The sequence below is a fragment of the Amblyomma mixtum genome, chromosome 3 (genome assembly GCF_055824585.1).
Source record: "Amblyomma mixtum isolate Tamu chromosome 3, ASM5582458v1, whole genome shotgun sequence".
Lineage (NCBI taxonomy): Eukaryota > Metazoa > Arthropoda > Arachnida > Ixodida > Ixodidae > Amblyomma > Amblyomma mixtum.
The window spans coordinates 273,063,347-273,088,916 of record NC_143014.1 but is presented as its reverse complement, the minus strand read 5'-3'; the positions used below and the strand labels follow the sequence as shown (position 1 = coordinate 273,088,916).

At 49.8% G+C, this 25,570-nt stretch overlaps 1 protein-coding gene across 4 annotated transcripts in view; it reads left to right on the top strand.

The window, feature by feature from the left end:
- LOC149354866 (rap guanine nucleotide exchange factor 6-like) overlaps positions 1 to 25,570 on the top strand; it is a 602,352-nt gene that overhangs the window by 91,036 nt on the left and 485,746 nt on the right. For all 4 annotated transcript variants that reach the window (XM_089583523.1, XM_089583528.1, XM_089583522.1 and 1 more), the window contains exons 2-3: positions 2,471 to 3,519; positions 10,721 to 10,848. In XM_089583523.1, coding sequence (XP_089439649.1) covers positions 3,421 to 3,519; positions 10,721 to 10,848 — 227 coding nt within the window. In that variant the 5' untranslated portion in view covers positions 2,471 to 3,420. The remainder of the gene's footprint in view (positions 1 to 2,470; positions 3,520 to 10,720; positions 10,849 to 25,570) is intronic.

Genomic DNA, 25,570 nt, shown 5'->3' with positions numbered 1-25,570 from the left:
TCTCTCTACACTACAGGGTGGCCTGCAAAAGAAGAAAAAATGTCAAAATTGGAAAATTGTTTGCCTAAAATCTCTGATGCTTACTTGCAAGCGTGCTAGGAGGAATTTTTATTCACTTTTTGTCGTAGGAACAAATTATACGTGTATCTCCATATGATTCAAACATAAAAACGCGAGTAGCCTCGCTCCCATATCACCAACATTTTCGGATAGGAGCCCCTTTTCGTAAGGCGCCCTTAAAATCGCGTAAGGTTGGTTTTTGAGGCTGACTTCAGCCTTATCTTACGTTTCAACTTAGGCCGTCCTTGCCGAAGGCCCACTTAACGCTTTAAGGAAAGGAACATTTGTGAATACGGGGAGCGACCCCGGAGAAGCGAGTCTCTCGTTTCGACGCTCTTCAGCCAGTGTTTCCTTTCTTAGTGTGGTTGTAAATAATATCTATTTCGTTGTTCTTAAAAAATATATTTCGATCTCCCGCATGACATTTAAAAAAGAACATGGTTCCTCGTCTGCCGCTTTTCCTCTCGCGCATAACCCTGTTATTTTCGGAACAGCTGCAGTTTCGTGATACAGACGAGGTGCGTTGCTTCGCTCGTAAACATGGAGCTTCAGCGCGTCGTGCGAAACGGGGTTCTCCTCACCGCATATCCGCTGGAGAACGTCGCAGAAATGAGGCGAGACCGACGGCATTCCCGCTGTTATCACCTCCGTTGTACAGGGCAGCTGCACAGGGGCTCAGGTCGGGAACTCCGTGTCTGAGGCCGATGATCCCATGCACAGGAACACGTGTAGCCCCGTGATCAACAGGAACCCAGCGCTGTACCTGCGAGGCACGGCACGTCAGAGAGCTGTGACAGCACGTGCGTTTGCACAAAGAGCATATGTCTGTTTAGGGAGGGGGAATCAACGAATGCTCTTGGAATCCGTCGTACGTGAAAAATAAAAATATCCGTGAACCCGTTAGCGCTGTGTGGACTGCTTGACGTTGACGTTCTCTATCTCGTTCGGCCTGCATTGCGAAGGCCAAAACTTAGTACGACGTGTGTAATTCCCCTTTAGCCATTAAAATTGCCTATGTGGTTGTTATTAGTGCACAATAGCCAAAATAGAAACTTTACCGAAGTGATCAGCAACGGTTACCAATGTTTGGGAATAATGCCTGGCGCCAATATGACAGCCACAATACAGAGAGCAGGACGGGAAAAAAGGGGAAGAAATTCCTTTAGGAAAACTTGTCACCAAATAGCTAAGTAGAAAGTGATTCTGCAGCATTTAAAACTACCTGGCAGCGGTTCATCCCCCTTTCTGCTTCGCCTGGGTGTGCTTGTTCTATCGCTAGCTGAAAGTTTTACGAGGAAACCTTGTGTTATGTTTGATTTCACAGAGGAAATTTATTGGTACAGGACGCTGTACGAACAGCGCAAAAAGAACGAAGGATAGACAAGACCGATGCTGCTGCGTTGTCGCGTGCAAGACGCTTCGGAGTACGTCGAGTCAGCGACCCGTCGACTGTAGTCAGTTAACGGAACGCTCGAAAAATTGCCAGCCAGCTTGTCCGTACAGCTGCGCGAACACTAAACCTGTGAGGGAAAGCTTGTTTAGGTGGTCAGGTCAGGTACTCATGTTTGATTATGATACAACCTGTCATCGAGAGGTCATGCCTTTCTAGGCTTCACTCCTGGAAAGGTCAGTACAAAACTGTGGGTTAATTTTGTGACTCACTACCTGACGCATGACAGGTGTATATGCAGTGACCTCATTAACCGGAAGTTAGAGCAGAAAAGAAACACAAATAAAACGCTGGTCGACAGAGCTTTTTATACGTCCGGTCGTCACCCTGTTTTGCTCTGCTCTCTTTTTTCCTGGTTAGTTTTAGCAGGTCACGTGTTGCGGTGCGTCGCCGTTGCTTGTGTGCGCTGCAGTGACTATGAATTTTCGCAATGGCATCCTATCCATACCAATAAAAATGCTCATTTATCACCTCTTTGTTTTTTCTTGACATTCCTTGCATCTTTATGGTATTTGCGTCTCCGTATTTGTCTCATGCTACTGTTTCTTTGCATTTTTGTTGTGACTCTGAAGCAATGGCCACAGATTGAGATTTAACTGAGTGTCCATTTCTTTCCACCCATTCCTGTAATGACACCCTCTCAGCTTGGCAGAGTGTTCATTACAAATAAATAAACATTCTATTAGGTTTGTCCTTGCATTCATAAGTGCGCACGTAAAAGATTATTCTAAAGATATGCAAGGGCAAGCGGAATGACGCAGCCGAGTAGGTTTCCAGGTTACAATGGGTGAGTCCCTGGTGCTGCATCCAGGCACGTGTATAAGGGGGGACGAGGAGCCCCCCCCCCTTTGCTGCCTATAGTACACTGAGGGCAACTTGCGAATCTTTTCACGCACACTGCGTGTAGCTGACGATCTGCGTGAGGCCGGACGTTTACGCGCGATGTTCTTGACTGTCCAGGAGCACAGCGACACGTGAGCCGTGCGGCCGCCAGGAGCTGGCCACTGCCGTGCGGCGGTGGCGACAGCAGCCACTTGCCCTGCCGGGCCCGAGCGTGTGAACGGGCCTTTCCTGGACGCGCGCCCGGAGCCATGAGCAGCTCAAGGACCCGAGCAGCACCGCGGCAGCAGGGAGGAGGCGCGACCACCAGCTACCACGACTGCGTGCCAACACCGGGCCTCTTCTTCCCCGGCGACTAGGCAGAGCCCGCGGTCCGCACTCCCGCCTACTCAGAGCACGCGAGCGCAGCAGCCTACAGGGCGTCCAGTGTGCGCTGCGCGTCGGGGCCGCCCGCTGCCGCGTCCTTCGCCGTCCGAAAGCGGTGCCATGTGATTCATCCCTCTCCCGCGACTGCATCATTCAAGCCGCAGCCTGGGCGGCGCGCGGGGTGCCTGAAACCTGTGTACGGATGTTGTGACGACACAGTGGTGTTCCGGACAGTGCGGCGACGGCGTGCTTGGTTATTCCGCGTGTGAACAACGTGAGCGTTGCCCAACTTGTGAGCTTGTACTTCTGCGGTCGCGCAGGTTTTGGGGGCCGTACTGAGTTCCCCTTTGCTCAGCAGTGTCTTTATTACTTGCAACCTTTACCGATAAAACGCGGCGGAACAAAAGGAGCAAGTGCAGCTGTAGGAGAACAGGCCCCTATCTATTTGTCCTTTCACTTTTTGACTCTTTTGTCTGCGCTTGACTCTCATTTCGGGTGCTTGACATACTTCTCCTGCAAAGGGCGCCCACGAGTCCGAATCTTGTAGTGTGGCTTCGGGATTACCGACACCCAGCAAGTGTGCACGTGAACAGCCCCGGATTGTCCAGACGCCTTCGACGCTTCGCTGGCGCTTCTACGTGCGTGTGTGTGTTCGTGCCAGTGCGAACGTGTGCTGGACTTGAAATCCTGTGTTTTCTCAGCGTATGCACGAGAGGCTAGGCCAACCAAGCTGCATGGCCGGGTACAACCAGCGTGAGTTTGTCCAGGCTCTCATGAAGAGCCCCGAGGAGAGGACGCCTCAGGTGAGCCACTCGGGCTTGTGCTTTTCTGTGGACGCACCACCAGCGTGAAATGAAGCGCGCATGCCGAAGCTATCTGCTGGAGAGGAAGTATAGGCGGGCTCTATTAACACTTCCAAAAAGTGGCCATCGGGCCTTCGAAGTGAAAATCAACAGCTCCAGCATTTACTCTCCATCTACTAATATCTCGTCTTGCTCTTCGCGTTTCAAAATTCTGTACGCGCTTCAATTGACGGTGGTAGTATACCAGGTATATTTTTTAACGCATGATACCCTAAAGCTTTGAGATTAAAAACCCTGCTTTCGTTGGTTTATTTTTGTGATTTTGCTTGAAATAGTAATCTGGCGTTAACATCAAGATGTTAGGAAGATACAATTTTGGTGGGCTAGTTTTTTTTTTTTTTTACGTTAAGAGTGGGCTCCATGTGCGCGAAAAAGAGAGCGACGAGGCGGCGCGGCGAGGAACGTCTTCGTTCGCTCTGTCGCTTAGCGGGCAAAAATGCCAGCGGCGGCGACAAGCGAGATGCGCGATGTGCACCAGCGGAGATGTGTTTTCGTTCGTGCAGTGCCTGCTCAGTTCGGCTTAGTAAACCCTCTCATAATCTGTCATCTGGATCTGCTTGTGAGTAAGCAAAATATGCCAGCGAACATTTGCGCCGCGAGTGATTCTGCACCCACCGGTGAAGCGCAGCGGCACTGGGGATCGAGCGCACTTGCACGGCCGGCTCGACACGCATCTCGCCCTGCAGTGCCCGTCCGTAGCCAGTTCCAAACGTTCTTAGCCCACCGTTAGCGATAATCAAATTGTTCTGCCTTTATTTTTAAATTCTGCTGATCTGCCTCACAGCCATGACAAAAGGAATGTTTTCTCTTCAGCAGCGGCGGCGCCGATGATAGCCGGCGCGCTTGATGAGGCGACGACAGATCACGGGGAAGAAGCAGTGTGACAAACTGTAAACGGCCAGCGCGGGTCTGACTGTCTCATTTATTTTGTGCTAAAATGATATTCACCTGTGGGGCAGAAATGTGGGGGCCAACGAAAAGTAAATTGAGGACAGCGCAGCGAGCTATTGGGAAAGTGATAGGTGTAAAGCTTAGGAAGAGGGCAGAGTGGGTCAGGGGACAAAAGCGGGTTAATGATATCCTAATCGAAATAACGAAGAAGAAATGGATTTGTGCAGGGGATGCAATGCGAAGGCAAGATAGCCGATAGTCTTTAAAGGTAACGGACTGCATTCCAAGAGAAGGCAAGCCTATTAGGGAGTGGCAGAAGATTAGTTGCGCAGATGAGATTAAGAAGATGGTGCGGACTGGGTGGCTCAGCTGGTACATGACAGAGTTACTTGGAGAGATATGGAGATACCTTTGTCCTGCAGTGGGCGTAGTCAGGCTGATGATGATGATAATGAAACTGAGCTGCCTGTCATGCTCGCCACTTCCTCGTCTCTAATATTGCCTGTAAGACACAAATCGCTTCTTCACTGCCTGCTCCTTGAAGAGGGTTTCGCCACAGTTTCATAATTTGGCTCTGGCGCAATGCTTATGCAGTAGCAGGTGAAGCCAGCTTTCAAGGTCTGCTACAGGCTTTTGTTGAGTTGTGCTTCGGTTTAGCATATGAAAATAATAGGCTTTAATATTAAGGCGGAAGCCTTTAATGCCTCATCGTTGTAAGCAGGAGCTGTCGACAGAAATGTCACGCTTTTCAATTGGTCGAAACGACCGTGACGTCACAGTGCGCGAATTTCAAATGGGGCCAATTGTACTTTGGCCACTAACCATGCAACCATTTAAAGGGATCGTATAGTGATGCTCCAAGTAAGTTTGAGTTTAATTAATTGCTTACTTAACAAATTAGTCTAATTAACCTTTCTAGTCACACCTGATAAATAAATAAAACCGAGTAGGAAATTGGCCTAGCTTGGGAATCGAACCCTGGTCTCCGGAGTGCGAGTCGAGCACGCTACCACTCCGCCATGCCAGCTCGATGATTTGGAGTGAACAAAGGTGCGTCTAGTGAATACGGTGTCTTCGTTCACTCCCATCTTCCTCCCTTCCCGTTACGGCGAGGTTTAGGTGTCCACCGAGATATGAGAGACATTTCCTTTCCTCAAAAACCAATTTACCGACGAGCAAGGCGTATTTGTCCGCGTTTCAGATTGGTCCAAATTGTGACGTCACCGCGCGCGAATTTTGACGGGTGTCCACCGAAGTATGTGAGGCAGTTACTGCGCAACTTCCTTTCCTCAAATACAATTTTCGACTAGTGTCTACTGAGATATGCGAGACAGTTACTGCGTAATTTCCTTTCCTCAAATACAATTTTCATTTTCTTCATTACCGCCACTCTATCTTCTTTCACTCCACTTCCTCCCTTCCTGTACGGTGCGGTTCGGGTGTCCACCGAGATGACACAGAATTACCGCCCCATTTCCTTTCCTCAAAAAGCGTTGCGTTCAAAGAGCAACGCATCGCGCCGAACTGGTGGTGGCGTTCCTTGTACTCTGTGGCAGCGCTACAACACGCTGTCGCGTTTCACTCTTAAAGGCGAAGCTTAAGCGTCATTAATTGGCAGTTAATTAATGCACCAACAAAATGTGCAGTGAACAATCGCGTAGCAGAATGCAGCACTCAGGCTTTCGCCTTTCACCACTTTAGCCGCTAAAGTTCCTCGTAATTTTAATAGTCTTTTCTATACCCCTTCTTCTCCGACGGATAAATCTTTGCGAAGCTCTAAAAGGCGCGGTAAGGGGGCAGTAACAGACTCACCTGCGTCTTTCGCAATCATTCAAGCATTCCATGTATGCTTGCTGCTACGGAAGTCTCAGAAGCGATCGGTTTCGCAGTGCTGGCTTGCTGCAGAAATAATAGAAACAAAATATGTTTACCTTGACAGGAGGAAAGGAAGGTGGTAACGCTAAGAACTTAAGCGTTGGTTGCGTTTTATGCAAAAAACTATGCAAACAAACTAGAAGTTAACTTATTTGGGGTGCTTACGCTAGGCGCTATGGGTATTGGGGCTTTGCAGATTCCCCCCCCCCCCCCCTCTTGATTTATCCAAACTGCATTTGTGGTTAAATTTGTGTTCTTGGCGGGAAACAGTTTCTCGCCCGATCCGCCACTGCACCGCGACGGGTATTTCTGTAACGATCATTTCGTGCCTACCGCTTTATTGATATCCCCCAGAAGAAGGCATTTCATTCGGCACCTCTCTAATGCTCAGTTCCGCGAAACGGACGCCCCAGTAGCACGTTGGATTGCCTTATTGCATGCTACATGTTTCAGATATCGCGGCATCATTCCCAGGAGCGTAGCTGCAGTCACCCCGATACATTACTAGGGTGAGGTGCACCGTGCCACTGATGGCACTACTCGTATGTTTTGGTCACGCCCCTGCGCGACCTTACGTGTCGTAATTGTGTCCACTGCATCCACGGTCTCTCCCCCCCCCCCCTCCCCTTCCGCCGCTCTTACTCAATGGCTCATGTTTTGAAATAGTTGTTTTCGCTTCGTAAACAGACGCCACAGCGTTCTATATATCAGGATAATTCGCAGGTACTAGCCGACAATTTTTTTAATTGGGATGGTTTTGTTTTCTTCCTAGCGACCGTCAAAACTTGTTCTCTGATATCATCTGGGACGTTTTCCGCTTTGTTTCCTTAACTAAAAGCGGGACGGATGCAGCTTGCTCTGCGAGGCGCCTTGTTTCTTGCGAGTGAAACAGTGAATCATTGGGTTGCCTCAAAACGTCCTTACTAGCTCTCGTATACGAATATAAACACAACGGCATGTCGTGCGATTGATGTACTCAGGGACGACGTTCAAATATCTGCGCTAGTTTTCTTCGTGATTGGCCTATACTCGTCACTTTACCGATCGTGGCAGCGAAGTGCACACGACAGCCAAGGCATCGGCGAGTCACAAACCGCGGAGAATGTGGCCATTGAATTGTTGGTGTGAGCCGTACCCTCAACTTTAGTTCCAGCAAAACTGCAAGGTAGGGCGAGCAGTGGGGCGCGTAGAGGGTCTGAACCGGACGCGGTTGGACGGATACCCCTGCGTTGCAGTGCCGATGCCAAACCCACGAATAATAAAACTCGGGGCGGGATGTGATCCATTTTGGAAGTTTGGGTGCACATACGAGTATATGTACGGGGTGTCCCATGTAACGTGAACCGAAGATAAAAAACAGACGCAAGTGCTTGATTGTGAGAATGCATGTGAAGCTGTACTATGAGCCTTAGCTTACCGTATGGAGGAATCTTATTTCGTAATAACCTATTTACGCAGTTTGTAATAATAAATTCACACTTTTGAATTGCTGGAGAGATTTAGGTAATAGTTTAGAAAACTCTAGAGAGTGCTAGAGAAGGAAAGTGAACTCGAATTTCAAGAAATGCACCGGCGCGAGGAAACAAGTACGAAACGCAGTAGATGACCGCCAGTGCTTCGTCCTTTTTCTCGGGCAGCTAAATTTCTTCTTCTTTGTTTCCTAACGACCAGCTAACTGAAACCAAAGTCTTGCTCAAATTTGAGGCGCAGTCCCTAAAAAATGAGCTTATTCTTTATTGTCAACTTTTTTTTTACCTGTGGTGTGAAATCGCGAAAAACCAAGGAGGCTCACGGGACTGCGGCCGCTCCAGCGCGCTAATAGCAACTGCGACAGCGCTAGGATGAGTGCGCCATGGCGACGGACCATTTGGGCGCATTCGATAGACGTTAGCGCGGACGCAACTGACGGCCGGAATCTGCGCTCTTTATACAGAACAGGCAAACAGGAGCGCATTTACTCGCCCCCCCCCCCCCCCCCCCCCCCCCCTCACCAAGCGAGAAATTCTACACAGGAAAATCATGTCGAAGCCCATTTTTGTCGGCCCAAAAAGTCGAAGAAATACATGGCTCATATGGGACCCTACCCTACCCTACCCTACCCTACCCTGCCCTGCCCTGCCCTATCCCACCATACCGCACCCTACAGGAGGGACCCATAAATCTGCCTCTGCGGGCAAGAAGCTTCGCCACAAAGATACCGTCAAAAAACTGCGTCTTTGGACGACCCTGGCGCACCACAACTTACTGTTTAAGACCTTTGACGGGGATTCAGCGGCTCAAACGATATTGAGTAGATGCTAATTTAATAGCTCATCGTCAGATGAAATCATTCGTGCCTCCATTTATGCACTTTTGTGCAGTTACAAAAAACAAGTAATCGATTACATTTACAATTAGTTCATTTGAAATGTAACTGACTTCATAGGTCAATTACAGCTGTCAAAAACTAACCTAACGATTACAAAAGAGTAATCGATTGCAAATGTAATTTTTTCCTTTCCATTTTTATCACCATCAGAAAAATATGCACGCACTAAAATGAGCCGGCGTGGCTCCCTTGATCTGTGGGTGTTGCAATTTCTATGCTGTTAATTTTCACCAGAAGTTGTTTTTCTAAGCTTTCTTCAATATGTTTCCCACCTTTACTCATGAAAACACCAGGAGACGCACTGAATACTCTCTCGGGTGTACACGCTGGAGGGAAGAGCGAAGTTGTAACACACGAATACCTTGCGCATCAGCTCGCAGTGTAACAAAGCGCCACACTCCTTTTGTTTGCGCTCGGAGGGGAGAAAGCTCCAGCTCTCAAAACGCGACATCCTGTTGTGCCGTCGTGAAGAAATCCTAGAAATGCCAGCCGCGGAACACGGGGCTAGTTAAATACAGGACCACTCTGGCTTGCATGTCTGCGCGTCCTTGAGCATGCGGCTTTTCCACAGCCCGACCATTGTCTCTCCATCGCGAAGAAAAATTCCGCGCTAGCGCTAGTACTTGCTATCAACACCACGTTCTAAAAGTCATGCCGGTGGTTACAACTTGGTTTTCGGGTAGAGTAACCGATTACTGAAAAAAAAAGAAAGGGGAGGGAGAGGATGTTAGAAAGAGGGAGGATGGGGAGAGAGTGGTAGTGAGGAGGGAGAGAGGGAGAGGAGGTGTAGTTAGGAGGGAGAGATGGAGAAAGAAGGAGGGATAGAGAAGGAGAGGAGGAGGGAGAGAGAAAGGGAGAAAGGGAGAGGGAAGGAGGCGGAGAGAGAGAGTTACAAAGGGATGGAGAGGGAGGGAGAGGGAAGGAGGCGGAGAGAGAGAGAGTTACAAAGGGATGGAGAGGGAGGGAGAGGGCAGATACTTAAGCTCCGCCTTTAAGGGTATGACGCGATATCGTTAATGGGTCCCGACAGTATCTTCTCTTGCCCACGCAGACACGGACACTGTTTCCGTATTATGTGAATGACCACAAGACATACACTATAAAGCCCCTCTTTAACCAGGTTGTACGAACGTGCCCGCATGGCCTATAGGAAGCGTGTCTGACTCCCAAGCTAAGGGTCATGGTTTCGTTTCCGGACTAATCACCTGAATTTTCTTTTGCATATTTAGATATCCTAATGTCGCTGGAGTCATGTTGTGACCTTCTGAACACCAGTTTTCTAATGTTTCAGTCAGTTTTCAAATCCGCTACTTAACGTGTGACGTAGCCACATTTTCGACCAATACGGATTGTTCTCTTACAAAGGACGCCGCTGGATTTTGTGCAGAACGGGACTCTTGCAGCGATCACTTTAACAATTCGATTGCCAAGAATGTTACCCCGTGCAAAATATAATGAGTGAATTAAAAATTCGAAGAAAATTAGATTATTACAAGCAATCAATGAGTTGTAACGCTTACGTACAACTATGATTGTATACTGTGTATCGTAATTTCTCGACCCCGAAATGGACACCACCGCCACGGTGACGCAATGGTTATGGCGCTCGGCTGCTGACCCGAAAGACGCGGGTTCAATCTCGGCCGCGGCGGTCGCATTTCGATGGAGGCGACATGCTAGAGACACGTGTACTGTGCGATGTCAGTGCACGTTAAAGAACCCCAGGTGGTCGAATTATACGCAGTCCTCCACTACGGCGTCCCTCACAGCCTGAGTTGCTTTGGGACATTAAACCTCATTAAACAACCAACCTGAAATGGAAGCTACAGCTGCAGCCAAAAAATCCGGGGGCATACTGTTAGTCTGTCACTTGGTGTTGACGCTGAGAAGGTTTTCCAGCGCAGCGTTTCCTCATTGGTTCTTTTCAGCGTGACTCTCCTGTTCTACGTGCTCACGCGGGCTCCGCTAAATCGCTGTTTTTTTCCTCCCTTCCCCGCATTTACGCAGGACCTGAAGCTCATCTACTCGTACATGCACGTCTTGGAGGCGGTCTCCTCGCTCAAGGAGGCCAACATCCGCGCCCTCTGCAAGACGGTACGCTACGAACGACACGATGCCGACGATATACTCTACTGGTAAGGCATGCTTCGGCCTGTTTCAGTGAGCGACACTTTTGTGTTGTGGCCGGATGTGGCATTCCGTGCTAACGCCCGACTCTCAGCCAGTCAGCGATGCCAGCTGGAGATGACGTTACAGGGGTCTCATAACCTGCTAAGTGAAATGGGAGATGAGGAAACATTGTGCTTAGGGGAGTGAATAATTTCACCGGCAGATATCCATCATCTGTGCACGGAGGTGAAGTGAAGGCTAATGATCAGAGCAGAGCACAACTTGTACCAAACTGGTGTGCGTGACTGCCGCCGTCTATAGTCGGATACAACTAAAGAAGATGCCCTTCAAAAGGTTCTTCCAGCCGTTGGCCTCGACCGATGTTCATGACTCAGCGATTAACCCGAGTAAGCTGTGGGTAATCCTCTTTCGCTTGCCACCCCCTGCAATGTCAGGCTACAGCAGATCCAGAGGAATTAACCGCGACATCATGAGAATCGGCCGACCCCTTTGGCTGGAGGGCCTCCTCTGAGGGGCATTTGCTGCTTCGTTCTTGGGTTGTACCTGACTGCGGTGCTCATTCATTTTTCATTTACTTGGAGCAGAATTGTAAAGCAAGACGTCGTCCTCTAATTTTCATTCATTCATTCATTCATTCATTCTGCATAAAACAGTGGTATGTCTGGTATTGCAATGCATTCCAACTAAGAGTTCGTGGCTTGCTAGTACGCCAAACGCAATCGACGTTTGTGTACGAGCGGTGTCACAGCACTGTTGGAGAACTTGAAAAAAAAAAACGCAGTGGTTTCTCATGAACAGAGGTACCCCGAGAAATAAGCTGTAGAAGAAATTTACGCACGTCTGGAGATTCAGCGTCAACCTCTGAGCATAAAATGTCTTCTGCGCTTATATATGCGCAGACCAAGGTGCAGGAAGTCCGACTGCGGAGGACGTCGCCAGAAGCGGTTTTATCTCAGCGCGCGCGGAGCGGCCGCGACGAGTGTCCGTCATTGCCCATAGATGGCGAGACCAGTTTTGGTGCTAGCTTCGGCGGGCTCTTGGTTGCGTTTCGAAGGAAGCGGAATGTGAAGCGCTAGTGCACTGAGATTACGGAGCAAGTTAAATAACCTCAGGTAGCCCAAGTTATTCCAGAGCCCTAAAAGCGGCGTCCCTTATACTATGGCGCATAACCCAGGTGTAGCTTTTGGCCGCGTAAACATTTATCGACAAAGTAGCCCAGGTCGCGAGAGCGCTAAGCGCCGGGAAGCCAGCGCTTGATTGAAGAATGAAGTGCCGAAGTCGCTAGTACGTACTCGCGCACAAAGCACGCTTTTTTGCAACGTTCGGCTGGTACATGCACGAATACATCCACCCTCTTAGTTTTTCCCCATGCGTAATTGAGATGCGGAACAATAAGAACAAAACGACAAGACTCAGGTTACGAGTTGGGGTGTGCGTAATCCTGCTGCCTGGAGCCACATTTGTACCCCACCCGAAGTTTCTTTGGAGCGCTTTAGTGATACGAGGAGCTGCGCTCAATTGAACGAAAGTGCCTATCACACGGCGTTTCGAGTGACGCGTGCTTTGTGCCTAAAGCGTTAATTTCTTGCTGATTTTAGGCGTTCGTCACTGCGATAAGACGCTAGCGTCGGTCAACGCTCGCGAGAGATTTGCGAAAGAAATGCAAGAGTAAAAGCAGACCGGATGATTTCTTATCATAGATGCCAGAACCATAAAGATACAAAAAAATCCAGTCGTTCATGCATATAACAAGTGTTTCAGAAAAGCCCGCCACTAACTTTTTAAAAATGAGTCTCTAGAGGCAAAAAGGTGGTTTTTTGCTGTATAGGAGGCTTTATACTGCATTATTGCTGTTGTCATGAGGGCAAAAGTTGTAATGATTTGTCGCTTATTGCTGGTTTATATGCTGCCGGGCTAAGTGCACTTTCACTTACTTCCGCAGTTGTAGACAGAGCAACATAACGGGCTTTGAGACATATCGATTTGTTCATGGTCTTGCCTTCTGTGTCGTTCCTTTTTGTATAGACGAGAAAATATTCGGTTCTCGATTCGATATTCTGGGGAAACTTTCTCGAATTTCCGCGCGTACGACTCTAAACTTTACTACGCGCACATCCTTAATCAGTAGCCGTATCAGCTTGCTGGACTGACAACTGGGAACCGTGGACTCTGTTGCGGGATGTCGGTGGACTTCCGGTGACTTGCACAGTTCACACGGGAGCCTGAAGGATCAGTACACGGCAAAGAGAAGTGGTCGTGTGGTCTTCTTCTATGATATCCGCGTGCAAAAGTGTACCGTTGGCTGTGCGGCGCCGGAGCCCCTCAGCAACCGAGGCGGTGACCATGTTTCGCATGATCCATGCCAGAAACCATACGGAAGAAGTGATCAGCATATTCGCAGCGCGAGTCTTAGGCCTGACCTTGCGGTTATCGTTTTCGCCTCTATCGCACTTGGTCTGTGATGCAAAGAAGTTACTGCCTCGGCAAGGTGTAATTTTCACTGTGTTGCAATGTGTTGCAATCCACTGTGTTGCAGTCTTTCTCAAAATAAGTCTGATTTACTACATACTCACCGTTGAGCTTATGACGAAGCGCAGTTTTTCCAACCCTCACTGAGGGCGTGTGTCGCGCAGGAGTAGATCGCTGAGCTTGAACTGAAGGTTGCTGAGCCCACAGCTTCGTTTTGTGATGCCAGAGTCTGCGGCACAGCACGAGCGACGATCAGATGCTCTCGCGCTGCACTCAGGCGCCCTGAAAACACAGGCGAAACGTCTGAGCAAAACCTTGACTGGTGCAGTCAGCTTGTGCAACGGGGAGTGCACTGTTGGTGACATTGAGCAGCTCGACGTCTAAAATAAGGTAGCGTTAAAACGAAACCAGCACGACCAACTTCAGTGTTGTCTGCTCAGCGACTTCTGTCTCAGGCTAATCGGTATGCTTCTGTGTTTTGGTGTGCCCTGTTGTATTCTGTAATTTTTTCTTGATGCATTGTTTTGCCGCTGTTCAGCCCTGCCCCTGATAATATACACGGATGGTGACATGCTCGCCAAGCGTGACGTCACAGGCGGCAACTACCCATGATCAAGGAGCAAAAGAACGAATTTGCACAAGAGTGTGACAAAATATGCCCTGCATGAGTATATGATAGACTCCAAATGAGACGAACTCGATTTAGGCGGGTTATCGGATAAGATGAACAATCTGAGACCATATGGTTGGTTTCCCATAGGACAAAAAGCATGTTTAAAAAAAATGCTAGCGTTTTAGCTTTGCTAAGAACGAAATATTGAACGAAAGCAGGTTTTTGCGGGTGGACACCAACGCCACGAACATGAAAGCGTAACTGAGGTGTCCACTGACCCAGGGAGCCAGTTGTGCGCCTTTCCTTTCGTCAAAACCCGCCATGGTGGCTCAGTGGTTACGGCGCTCGGCCGCTGGCCCGAAAGACGCGGGTCCGATCCTGGCCGCGGCAGCCGAATTTCGATGTAGACGAAATTCGAGAGGCCCGTGTACTATGCGACGTCAGTGCACGTTAAAAAACCCCAGGTGCTCGAAATTTGGGGCCCTTCACTACGGCGTCCCTCATAGCCTTAATCGCTTTTAGGACGTTAAACCCCAATAAACCAAACCAAAGCTTTCGTCAAAAACAACGGACTCTACAACGCTGTCAACGTCAGTGAACCCAATGAACGCCAACGCCCCACTATATTTGTTTGGTTTGGTTTTTGAGGAAAGGAAATGGCAACTGTCACGTTTTGGTGGACACCCGAACCGCGCCGTAAGGGAAGGGATAAAGGAAGGAGTGAAAGAAGAAAGGAAAAAAAGAGGAAATTGATTGAAAATTTGTTTTTGAAGAAAGGATATGGCGCAGTATCTGTCCCACATCTCGGTGGACACCTAAACCGCGCCCTAGAGGGAAGGGATAAATGAGGGAATAAGGGCGCTGGTACTGTTATGGGAGAATGTCAGAAACTTCCTCTATTCAATACTTTGCGAGTGGATACATGGTTAGGTACACGAGCTACAAACCGCACCTGGGCAAGAAGGAGCTGCTGGGTTAACAGTACTGATGCAGATGAACGTCTGATCTCTGCTAGAGCACCAGCTATGGAGGTGTTCTTGAGAAGGCCGAGGCATATTTGCAAGGCTTTAGCTTGCATAGCTTCAAGGATTTTATTATTTGTTTGTGATATAACCTGAAGAGCTGGGAGACTAGCTCAGAAGGCCTTCACAGAGCGCTCCGTACAGTCGTAGTAATGAAGATGTAGAACAGCCTTTTCTGATGGTGGAGAGCATACAAAAGATAGAGGTGTAAGAACAGAGCTTGATTTTGAGCTGTTGCATGTGTGGGGACCATGACAGTGACCTGTCAAACGTCACCCCCAGGAATTTATGGCTTGCAACATACGGTATTGGGGTACCAACGACTTTCAGCATGTAGCGCGAAAGATCGCGCCTCTAAAATGCAATTGCTGAGCTTTTATCTGGAGACATGGCGAGACCGTGCTTACTTAAAAATGATTCCATGCAGCTTATTGCCGCATGTAGTCGGGCATGCACATTGCGCCTGTTGCGTCCGGAACACCATACACAGATGTCATCTGCATAAAGGGACATTTCAACTGTCGGAGGCAAGCATTTTTTCCAAGCCAACAAGTGAGGTATTGAAAAGGGTGGGACTTTATATACCCCCCTGAGGTACCCCGCGAGAAAAGTGATGAATAGCTGTGTCACCTTCACTTGTTGACATAAAAATCGTTCGTTCGTAAAGATAGTCACGCAGCCAGTTATACATTCGTCCACCAATGCCAACTGATGGTAAGACTGAGTGAACTGCCTCATGTGTGACGTTATCAAAGGCTCCCTTCACGTCAAGAAACACAGCAATGATCATAGACCGCTGTGCTTTGCTGCGTTTGACACCACTGGTAAGGGCAATAACGTTGTCAATGCTGCTGCGTCCTTTTCAGAAACCAGACATGGTCGGAGGGTAAATACCCCTGTTCGTCAGGTCCCAGGTTAGGCGGGAGTGCACCATTTTCTCCATCACTTTTCCGATGCAGCTTAGAAGCGCAATGGGACGGTAGGCGTTTAAGTCAGTTGATGATTTTCCAGGCTTGAGGATAGGTATGACACGCGCACGCTTCCAGCACGTTTCAAGGCAGCCGGACTCCCAGGAAGTGTTATAAACTGCGAGCAGCTGAACCTTGGCCCTAGTTCAGGTGAGAAAGGGTAGTGCAGCTTACACCATAGTGAACGGTTCGCCAAGGAGGGCAGTGTCAGGTGAAGGAATAAAGCTTTGATGGCACTGATATGGCTGTTAACTGAGCAATGATCTTAGAACAGAAAGCCTCCGCTGCATCGAGACGAGAAATATTCGCATTTACAGCTAAGCACTCAGAAGGATTTAATGGCGCGGGCTGACTACTGTTGGGTTTGGGATGCCCCCCCCCCCCCCCCCCCCCCCTCTTGCCTGGGTGGATTAAGGCAGCTCGCGGTCCCCTCCTGCCTAAGTGGATTAAGGCAGCGGACCCTGACCGGCGAAGGTCGAAGATGCGGCGGGGGCTGGCAAAGACGGCAGCAGCGGCAGAAGCAGCGGCGACGTGGTGGCGACGTGGCAGGGTCAGGTGGCCGAGTCGACCCTCGGGTCGACGGACAGAGTGGTGATGTGCTAATGAAAGACGGCTGTGTCCTCGGCGTCTCGTGTTTTGGACATCCGGCAGGGAAGCGTCAAACATGTGCACGAGGAAGGTCGTTCACCTGCGGGTAGACTGCGGGAGGTTCATTTCCCGACTCTACCCTTTCCCACCGACCGAGCTGAGAGAGCGGGAAAGCCAGCACCGCCCCAGCCGTGGGTGGTACCTCCGGAGTCCACGTCTGCCCATGCGATTGGACGTCATCCTTCGAACTATATTCCCCAGACAGGGATCTGGGGAATCCGTGCGTTATTTAACGGGTGTTGTTTTGAGGACTCCAGAGCACTCCTCTTGACTCCTGAAGAAGTTCTCCCTTACACTGAGAGACCCTCTGAGTTACCCTTTATTGTAAATAATGTAAATATTCCTGTATAAAGTCTGCTTTTCCTTGTTTTCTCTTCGTAACCCCGTCCCCCGCCTTCCTCGTCCCTTCTCCGGCCCGACCACGCTTACCCGATCCTAATACTACTGAGGCTGCGTACAACGCTCGATACCTTAGAAATAGGCTTTCTGGGATCAAGCTTTGCGCAAAAGGATCGCCATCCCCATCTTGCCAGTTTGTCCAAATGGAGCTGAACATGTTTCTGTGCGCGCCTAGCAACGCTGATGTCTTCTGTATAATTCGACCTGCGTGCTCGTCTCTCTGCTCTGCGGCGCATTGTTCGAAGTCGCTCGTATTCAGCATCTACCATTATGTACACTTTTGGTAGAGTTATAACTTTAGTGCCGGACGTTTTAGCACGTGCTACAGCATCAATTAAATTTTCATAATGGAGGTGTGAGAGCTGCAATTTTTCTACTCTGTCGGCGAAAACTTCCCAATTCGTGTAGCGTAGCTTACACCGCTGGGAACTTAAAAAAGCACCTCCAACCTCAATGTGCGTAGCTAGATGATCGCTGCCATGAGATTCTAGGTCTATATTCCAAGTTGTCGAGGACGACAGATGCGCAGAGATCATATAAATGTCAAGGGCATTGGATCTTCCACCTTGATAAAATGTTGCCTGGCCGTTATTTGAGTACAGTTAAATTGTTGCACTGTACGAAATCAAATAACTGTTGTCCTCTGGCTATTGATCTGATGCCTCCACAAGCAGGATGGTGTGCATTGAAGTTTCCCGTTATGATGTGTGGTGCAGGAGTACTGCGTACGGTATCCTGAAGGCGGTCAACGTCAAAGGTGATACGCGGGGGTATGTACACGACGATCACTGAAAGACAGGTTCATGATCTTGACGGTGGCTGCAACATGTTCATTCCGTGAATCGGCAGGTATGGGTTGTGAGATGGAGGTGATGTCTTTCCGGACAGCTAAGAGAACTCAGCTGATGTCAGTGCCGGTTGTCTAGTTCTGAACGGTATAGCCTGAAAGACGAATGGTAGTCCGCAGACGGGATTCTGAAATGGCAATGATCGGGAAACGGTGCTTTGAGACAAATTGTCGGAAATCAGACAGTCGTGATCGAAGGTTGCAGGCATTCCATTGGAAGATGATGGCCTTGTTACGGATGCTTTGCACGCTAAGGAGAGTAGCTGGTCTATTGACTGCTACCGCCATTGTGCAAGTAGAGGTGAAAGTCGAGGATTGTAAGGATGGCCTTCGCCACCGGCGAGGAGTGTGGTGTAAGAAAAGCGCGGAAGCCTCAGCAAGCGAGCACAGTAGGGAACTGGTACTGTTGGCATTTTGGCAAATAGATCGTTCGCGCGAGTGGTTCCAGGTTGCACACTGCGACTGCCGTGGAGTGTTCACATGTGTAGTCGCTACAGTAGGTGGCTCAACGTTTTGGCGCGGTGGATGAGGAGGGAACTCAACCACGTCCTCAGTGCGCAGGTGACTTGCTTTATCTTTGTCGGGTGGTTGAGGAGCTTTCTTCCCCGGCGATGAATTTTTTCTGCGGTGACTTTCCGGATTTGCTTTTGCTCAATTAACGCAGTTTTTGCTGACTTATAGTCTGTATTATTGGATTTCTTGTACTTGTCGATGATCTTCTCCTTTTACCGCAGTTAAAACAAAGGGGGTTATCACATTAATTTCGGTCCTGGCTGCCACCACAACGAAAGTAGCACAAGACAAGTCGGCGAGCGCTAGCCACATGGCCGAAGCGCTGACATTTGGTGCATTGCCGTGGTTTTTGAATTTACTCGTACACACGGTACCTTGTAAAGCCGAGAATAACGTATTGGGGCGCAGTTTCTGTCGCAAATACAATGCGGATGTTTTCTCAATTTCCAAGGCGGCGGACAGATTTAATCGGAGCTCTCTGTAGCATTGCTGAGTAGATATCTGATTGGGGAAGAGGGGGACACCCTTAATGCGACCCACACCGGAGTTGCTGGGACGGGGTTCATAGACTTGTTCAGTAGCGTGCGCTGCACGGGTGTCAACTGCCAGCAGGTTTAGGCGCTTTGTGGGGACAAACTTGAAGAACGCCGTCTGGAGCCACAGATTCGAATACCTGCCTCAATGTCAGTGAATTGAAGCGGGTAATGTGCGTGGTGCCCAGAATCCACTGGCTTGATGACAACCGTAAGGTTGTGCCCAGGTGTTTGCGTTACGTTCGGAGTGTCTGCACTCATAAGTGATCGCTTTGAGCTGCGACGGCGCTTTGAAGGCACACGAATAAATCTCTCAGAACCTTCTCCGGGCTTCGCAGTAGTGTTCATTAGATGATAGTAGAAGAATCTCACGAATCAGAAAAATCGTCCTGACCTGAAGGTAGCGGCAGATCACGCCTTAGGTTGGAAGCTTCAGGGGTGCGATGTCCATGAGGATCTAGATGTGCTAGTCCTGATGCAGCTTGAGCAGAAGAGTGACTGCAAGGCACCAGGTTTGAGGCAGCAGGTAGTGCTTGCACAGCAGGTATGGCCAGCTGAGTTAGGCCTGACGGAATGTCAGGAGAACATTCAGGTGTTGAGCCCGGGTGCGGCACTGGCGGAGCCGCACCAACCGCCGGAATCATGCCAGGATGCTGCAGTGAAGGTTATCGGAGCACAAATGTACAGCACCGATGAGAAATCCTTCACAAAGATTGGCAGAGCCGAGCGGGCACAGCCCGACAGCTCCCTGACTTCTTCATCTTCACAGAACTTGCAGGATCTGTGTATGTCAGTGAATTGAAGCGGGTAATGTGCGTGGTGCCCAGAATCCACTGGCTTGATGACAACCGTAAGGTTGTGCCCAGGTGTTTGCGTTACGTTCGGAGTGTATGCGGATGATATTGCTTTTTTCGCTTCTGCCAAAGACATTCATATCCTGTACCAATTACTGCAAGATTATTTAAATGCTCTGGAAGTTTGGCTAGACAGCATAAAGTTAACTTTAAATGTGAACAAGTGTGCCGTCCTTGTTTTCCCACAAGCAACCCCTCTTTACATCTCTCTGTCGTATCACTCTATCCTCATCCCACAAGTTGATTCAACAAAATACTTCGGTATAATATATGACCCGCATTTAGACTGGCGGCCACACATTAGAAGCATTGCGCTTAAGGGTGAGCGTGCCCTCGGCCGGTTGGTGAGGATCAGCAACAAAAAATTCGGTATGCGACGAGACACTCTACTACTTCTTTATAAGACCTATGTACGGCCAATCCTTGAATTCGGCTCCGTTCTCTTTTCTGGGTGCCCAAAGTACAAGCGTGAACCCCTGTTTGTTATGGAGCGACGCGCTCTGCGCCTTTGCTTAGGTCTGCCTAAATCAGTAGCTAATGCTGTGTTGTACTTGGAGGCGCGGATACCTGATCTCAATTCCCGGTTTGAGCTTATCACTGTGCGGACATTTTTAAGGTCTTTGGAGCCTGTTCCTGGATTGGCTAACCCTATATTTACAACGAACCCAACTCTCTTCTTTGGTACTCCCTGGCCTCGGTATAAGCTCCCTCAGGTGGTGTTCACTAACTCCCTGCTGTCAAATATTTCTGTATCAGTGAGATCTTTAGTACTGGTCAACCACAGGCGGGCTGACACGGCGGTCTTCTTTGACAACACCCTCCCAAGGAATGCTAAGAACCTGCCCGCCAATATGTTAAATGGGCTCATAGAGGAGTACCTAGACAATTTTCCTAACCATATTGCCGTCTATACAGATGCCTCCCAGCAAAATGAAAAGGCCGCTATTGGTATTTACTCAAGGGCTCTTGATTGGAGCTACTCATTTCGGGCCCCTGACTATACCCCTATTTTTGTAGCTGAGTTTCTGGTCATTGAGTTGGCCTTAATAAGGATTCCCTGCAGTATCACTCGGGTTATTATACTCTCAGACAACCTTTCTGTTTTGGCAGCGCTCGAAACTTCGAGTGATACTCCTATGAGCCGTTCCCTTCAATTTTTTATTCCTCCACATGTTTCAGAAGTTCGCTTTCACTGGGTCCCTGGGCACTGTGGCATTGTTTCTAATGAGAGGGCTGATTTTTTAGCAAAGTCTGCCCTTGATGATCCTATTGTCCCTTTCGTCCCAAATACTCTTTACTTGACTCTAGCACGCTTTCAGCGATTCCAGCGTTTCCACACCTTGAGCCATGAGCTTCTCCTCGCTGCAGCGGATTTTCAACACCTGGCATTTCCTTGGAGTGTGCGGATGTGCAGTTCGAGGCAATGTGAGGTGTCCATGACCCTTTTGCGCTGCAGGATACCGCGGCTAAATCTTTATTTATGCCGATCGGGGCTTTCGATATCCAACCTTTGTGAGTCTTGTGGCGAAATTGAGTCTATAGAACATTTTTTCCTCTCCTGCCGGCGGCTCGCTGCTCTCCGTAGAATTTGCTTGGAGATCCCCCTCGCTCGGCTTGGGCTTCCTCTATCTATTCCGATTCTCTTATCCTTCGGGGCAAGCGCCAAGGGATATGCCCTGAAACCAGTGTTCGATTCAATTCACAATTATATAATTTCATCTGGTAGATTCCTCTGCTAGAATGTGAATTCACAACTTTTCTTTCTCCGTATTTTTTGTATTGTACAAATTCTAGCTCTGTGTCCCAAATTTTAGATTTAATTATACTCCATTCCCTGTACATGAGTGCGTTTGTATCCGCTATGCACCCTGGCCAATCCCCCGCCGTGGGTATGTGCCATTCAGCCCGAGGACATCATCATCATCATCATCATCTGTGTTAGACGCAGGCGGGTTTCTGTGGCGAGCCACAGAGAGCCGCCATACCTTACGCATAGTAGCAACGGTAGAAAGCGAGAAAACAATGCGTACCACTGGCCTGGTCCTTGGGAGGCTTAGCAGCTCGGGAAAAGCCCCTGAAAGCAGGAGGATTGGTAGGCAGGCTGGAGGGCTCACAGCCTGCTGGAAGCGTGCGATGAAGCACGGTAGGCTTTGCTGGGGCCCAGCACCCAATCTCAGACTGCCCTGGGAAGCATCGGCCGAGGCCGACGTCAGTCGGCGGCCATCGATGTTCCCCTCATGCGTCTCCTGCGGTTTGAAAAAGGGCTGGCTCAGGGACGGGAAAATCGGGCGTCGCTGCTGACATGCGGCTCATCACTACGCTTCTTAATGCTCACCAAGAGCACCCTGCACGCATAGCCAACACTCTCATGCTGACCGAGCAGCTGAGTGCAATTTCTGTTACCCACTGTCACGCAGGCAGGCCTGATAACGTGGGTACATGCGTTTTAGACACGACTCGCTATATTCTTGCTGCCTGCATTCGGGACATCTTGTCTAAAAGGCTCCCAAGTTCCTTGAACACATGCATACTGCGGCTGTTCGAAGACCGCTTCCCACGGAAGCCTAATGATATATGCCTATGAGCGTTGGAAGAGATTCGGCACGCAAACGATTCGGAACCTTACTCACCCGAAGCCTTAACCGGCGTGCGGCTTACTGGCAGGGCTCATTACAGCCTGAAGTCTTTGCGCCACCGGGTGCGGCCCGGTGTGCAGTATGAGCTCGGCCCCTGGAGCCCGTCCGTTCGGACGCTGCACCATGACGTGTTATCATGGCGCCTTGTCTCAGGGCACGGCGTAGGGCGGCACACTGCCCAAGCGGCCCGTCTGGCACTTGTAAGGGCCCGCGGTCTCACACAGGACGTCGTCTCCAGGAACGGTGGTCTGAGGTGCAGGAAAAGCAAGCGCAGGTCGAGTGCCCTCGAGATACAAAGGTGGCGGCACCTTTGCCTGCGAGAAAGGTGGTTGAACTCTGCCTGCGAGAAACGTAGCCCTCGTCGCTAACAACATACGTAGACACGTCACGGGCTGGGCACTTAGGCCTAGACCGCTGAATTCTGTCAGACGCGCAGCGCTGGGCGTTCCACGCATTACTGGGGGTGCCATCTCACACCGTGAAGTCATTGATATTTACCGCCTGGAGACGTGGACGTCGAAGCACCCCGCAGTCGGTGGTGGGTCGCTGCAAAGGCGTGCCTGTGCGCTGGGGTGAGCACTGACTATAGCCCTAACAGCGGCGGGCCAAGCTTTCAGCTTTGAAAGGCAATACGTTCCGGCGACAGCTGCAGTGGCATACTCGGTGGCACCTGTTATTAACGAAACGGTTGCAGTGCTACGTGGCAATGACGCAACCTCACAGAGCCTTTCGTCGTCTCAGAGGGGGTAATTGGGAAATCATCGCCATAAACGATAATCCTGCTTCAAGCGAGGCGCGGCAGAAGGAGGCGATGGGCGACCGTTGAAGGCTGTCTTAACGGCGGCCTAGTCTGGAGACCTCCAGCTGAGCCACGTCAGCACAATGCACAGTCAGCGTCGCGACGGATGTTCGGTGTGGCGACCAGCACGCCCTGCACGTTGTTCAGGCAGTCAGGCCCTCTTCTGGAAGGCACCGGGTTGGCGAGGGAACCACTGCAACCGAAAAAATAATATTAGGGGAGTAGCTCATCGTGGACACACCGATCAGCGGGAGCGCCCCGGAGATATCAACCAGGTCTGGCCGTCTCAGCCGCGTGCGCAGCGTAATACCAATGCCAAGGAATAATGAAACAAAGGAAGGAAAGTTAAATACACCGGTAGGTAGCTGGAACCCCGCACCGAGATGGAACATGAGCCGGCTGACGTTCGAGGCGCAGCAAGGTCTTTCACTGTCTTGTTGCTGTTGCTGCTTGGAATACTTCGGCGCATGGTCATTTTGGGGGTTTGTCCTTGTCCTTGGTGGTGTTGCAGGCCTCAGTTTTTGCTCTGAAAGAAAAATAAAGCGAAATAAACGTTTCTTCGTCTTCTTTAACGTCATCTTCTTCTTGCCTTCTTCATCCTCTTCTTCTCCGGCATCCCTCTGCCCTCAGCCACCTAAAGACACATATTCACAGCGTAGTACCGGCAAATAGTCGCGAAAAATAAAAATAAACGTTTCTAAGATGAAACTAAGACGCTCTATGCCCGTAATCCGCTCTGTGGCTAACTCTCTGCGACGCTAAACGCTGTGTTGTATCATCACGCTGGGTGAACTGGTTCGACTGAAAAAGAAGAAGAAAGAGAAATGAAAGAGGAAGAAGAACAAGAAGACGAGAAAGAAGAAGGTACTGGTACTAAGCCTAACCTGGCATTTAATTGTCTATTGTTGATTTCACTAGCCTGTCTAGCGCATTTTTCAGCCGCTACCTTATTTTTGGCGAGTTCCTGGTAGCAGGCATTTGTTGTTCTCGCCGAGTCTAACAAAAGTAGCTTCTAAGCAGCACCTCACAGTGGTTGACACTTAGTGTCAAGTGCGATATCACCCCGACAGATGTGGCTCGGCTGAGGCTCGTTTACAAAGCGGTAACCGCCGCATGATAGCGCCGACGACACCGTACACGAAACCGCCTTTTCAGTTCGCGCAGCGGTGTTGGTGGCACCTCGGTGGCAACGAAACGGTTGCAGTGCTACGTGGCAGTGACGCAACCTCACAGAGCCTTTCATCGTCTCAGATGGGTAATTGGGAAATCATCGCCATAAATGGTAATCCTGCTTCAAGCGAGGCGCGGCAGAAGGAGGCGATGGGCGACCGTTGAAAGCTGTCTTAACGCCGGCCTAGTCTGGAGCCCTCAAGCTGAGCCACGTCAGCACAATGCACAGTCAGCCTCGCGACGGATGTTCGGTGTGGCGACCAGCACGCCCTGCACGTTGTTCAGGCAGTCAGGCCCTCTTCTGGAAGGCACCGGGTTGGCGAGGGAACCACTGCAACCGAAAAAATAATATTAGGGGAGTAGCTCATCGTGGACACACCGATCAGCGGGAGCGCCCCGGAGATATCAACCAGGTCTGGCCGTCTCAGCCGCGTGCGCAGCGTAATACCAATGCCAAGGAATAATGAAACAAGGGAAGGAAAGTTAAATACACCGGTAGGTAGCTGGAACCCCGCACCGAGATGGAACATGAGCCGGCTGACGTTCGAGGCGCAGCAAGGTCTTTCACTGTCTTGTTGCTGTTGCTGCTTGGAATACTTCGGCGCATGGCCATTTTGGGGGTTTGTCCTTGTCCTTGGTGGTGTTGCAGGCCTCAGTTTTTGCTCTGAAAGAAAAATAAAGCGAAATAAACGTTTCTTCGTCTTCTTTAACGTCATCTTCTTCTTGCCTTCTTCATCCTCTTCTTCTCCGGCATCCCTCTGCCCTCAGCCACCTCAAGGCACATATTCACAGCGTAGTACCGGCAAATAGTCGCGCAAAATAAAAATAAACGTTTCCAGAATGAAACTAAGACGCTCTACGCCCGTGATACGCTCTGTGGCTAACTCTCTGCGACGCTGGACGTTGTGTCGTATCATCACGCTGGGTGAACTTGTTCGACTGAGAAAGAAGAAGAAAGAGAAATGAAAGAGGAAGAAGAACAAGAAGACGAGAAAGAAGAAGGTACTGGTACTAAGCCTAACCTTGCATTTAATTGTCTATTGCTGATTTCACTAGCCTGTCTTGCGCATTTTTCATCCTTACCTTTTTCTTGGCGAGTTCCTGGTAGTAGGCATTTGTTGTTCACGCCGAGTCTAACAAAAGCAGCATCTAAGCAGCACCTCACAGTGGTTGACGCTTAGGGTCATGTGCGATATCACCCCGACAGATGTGGTTCGGCTGAGGCTTGTTTACAAAGCGGTAACCGCAGCATGATA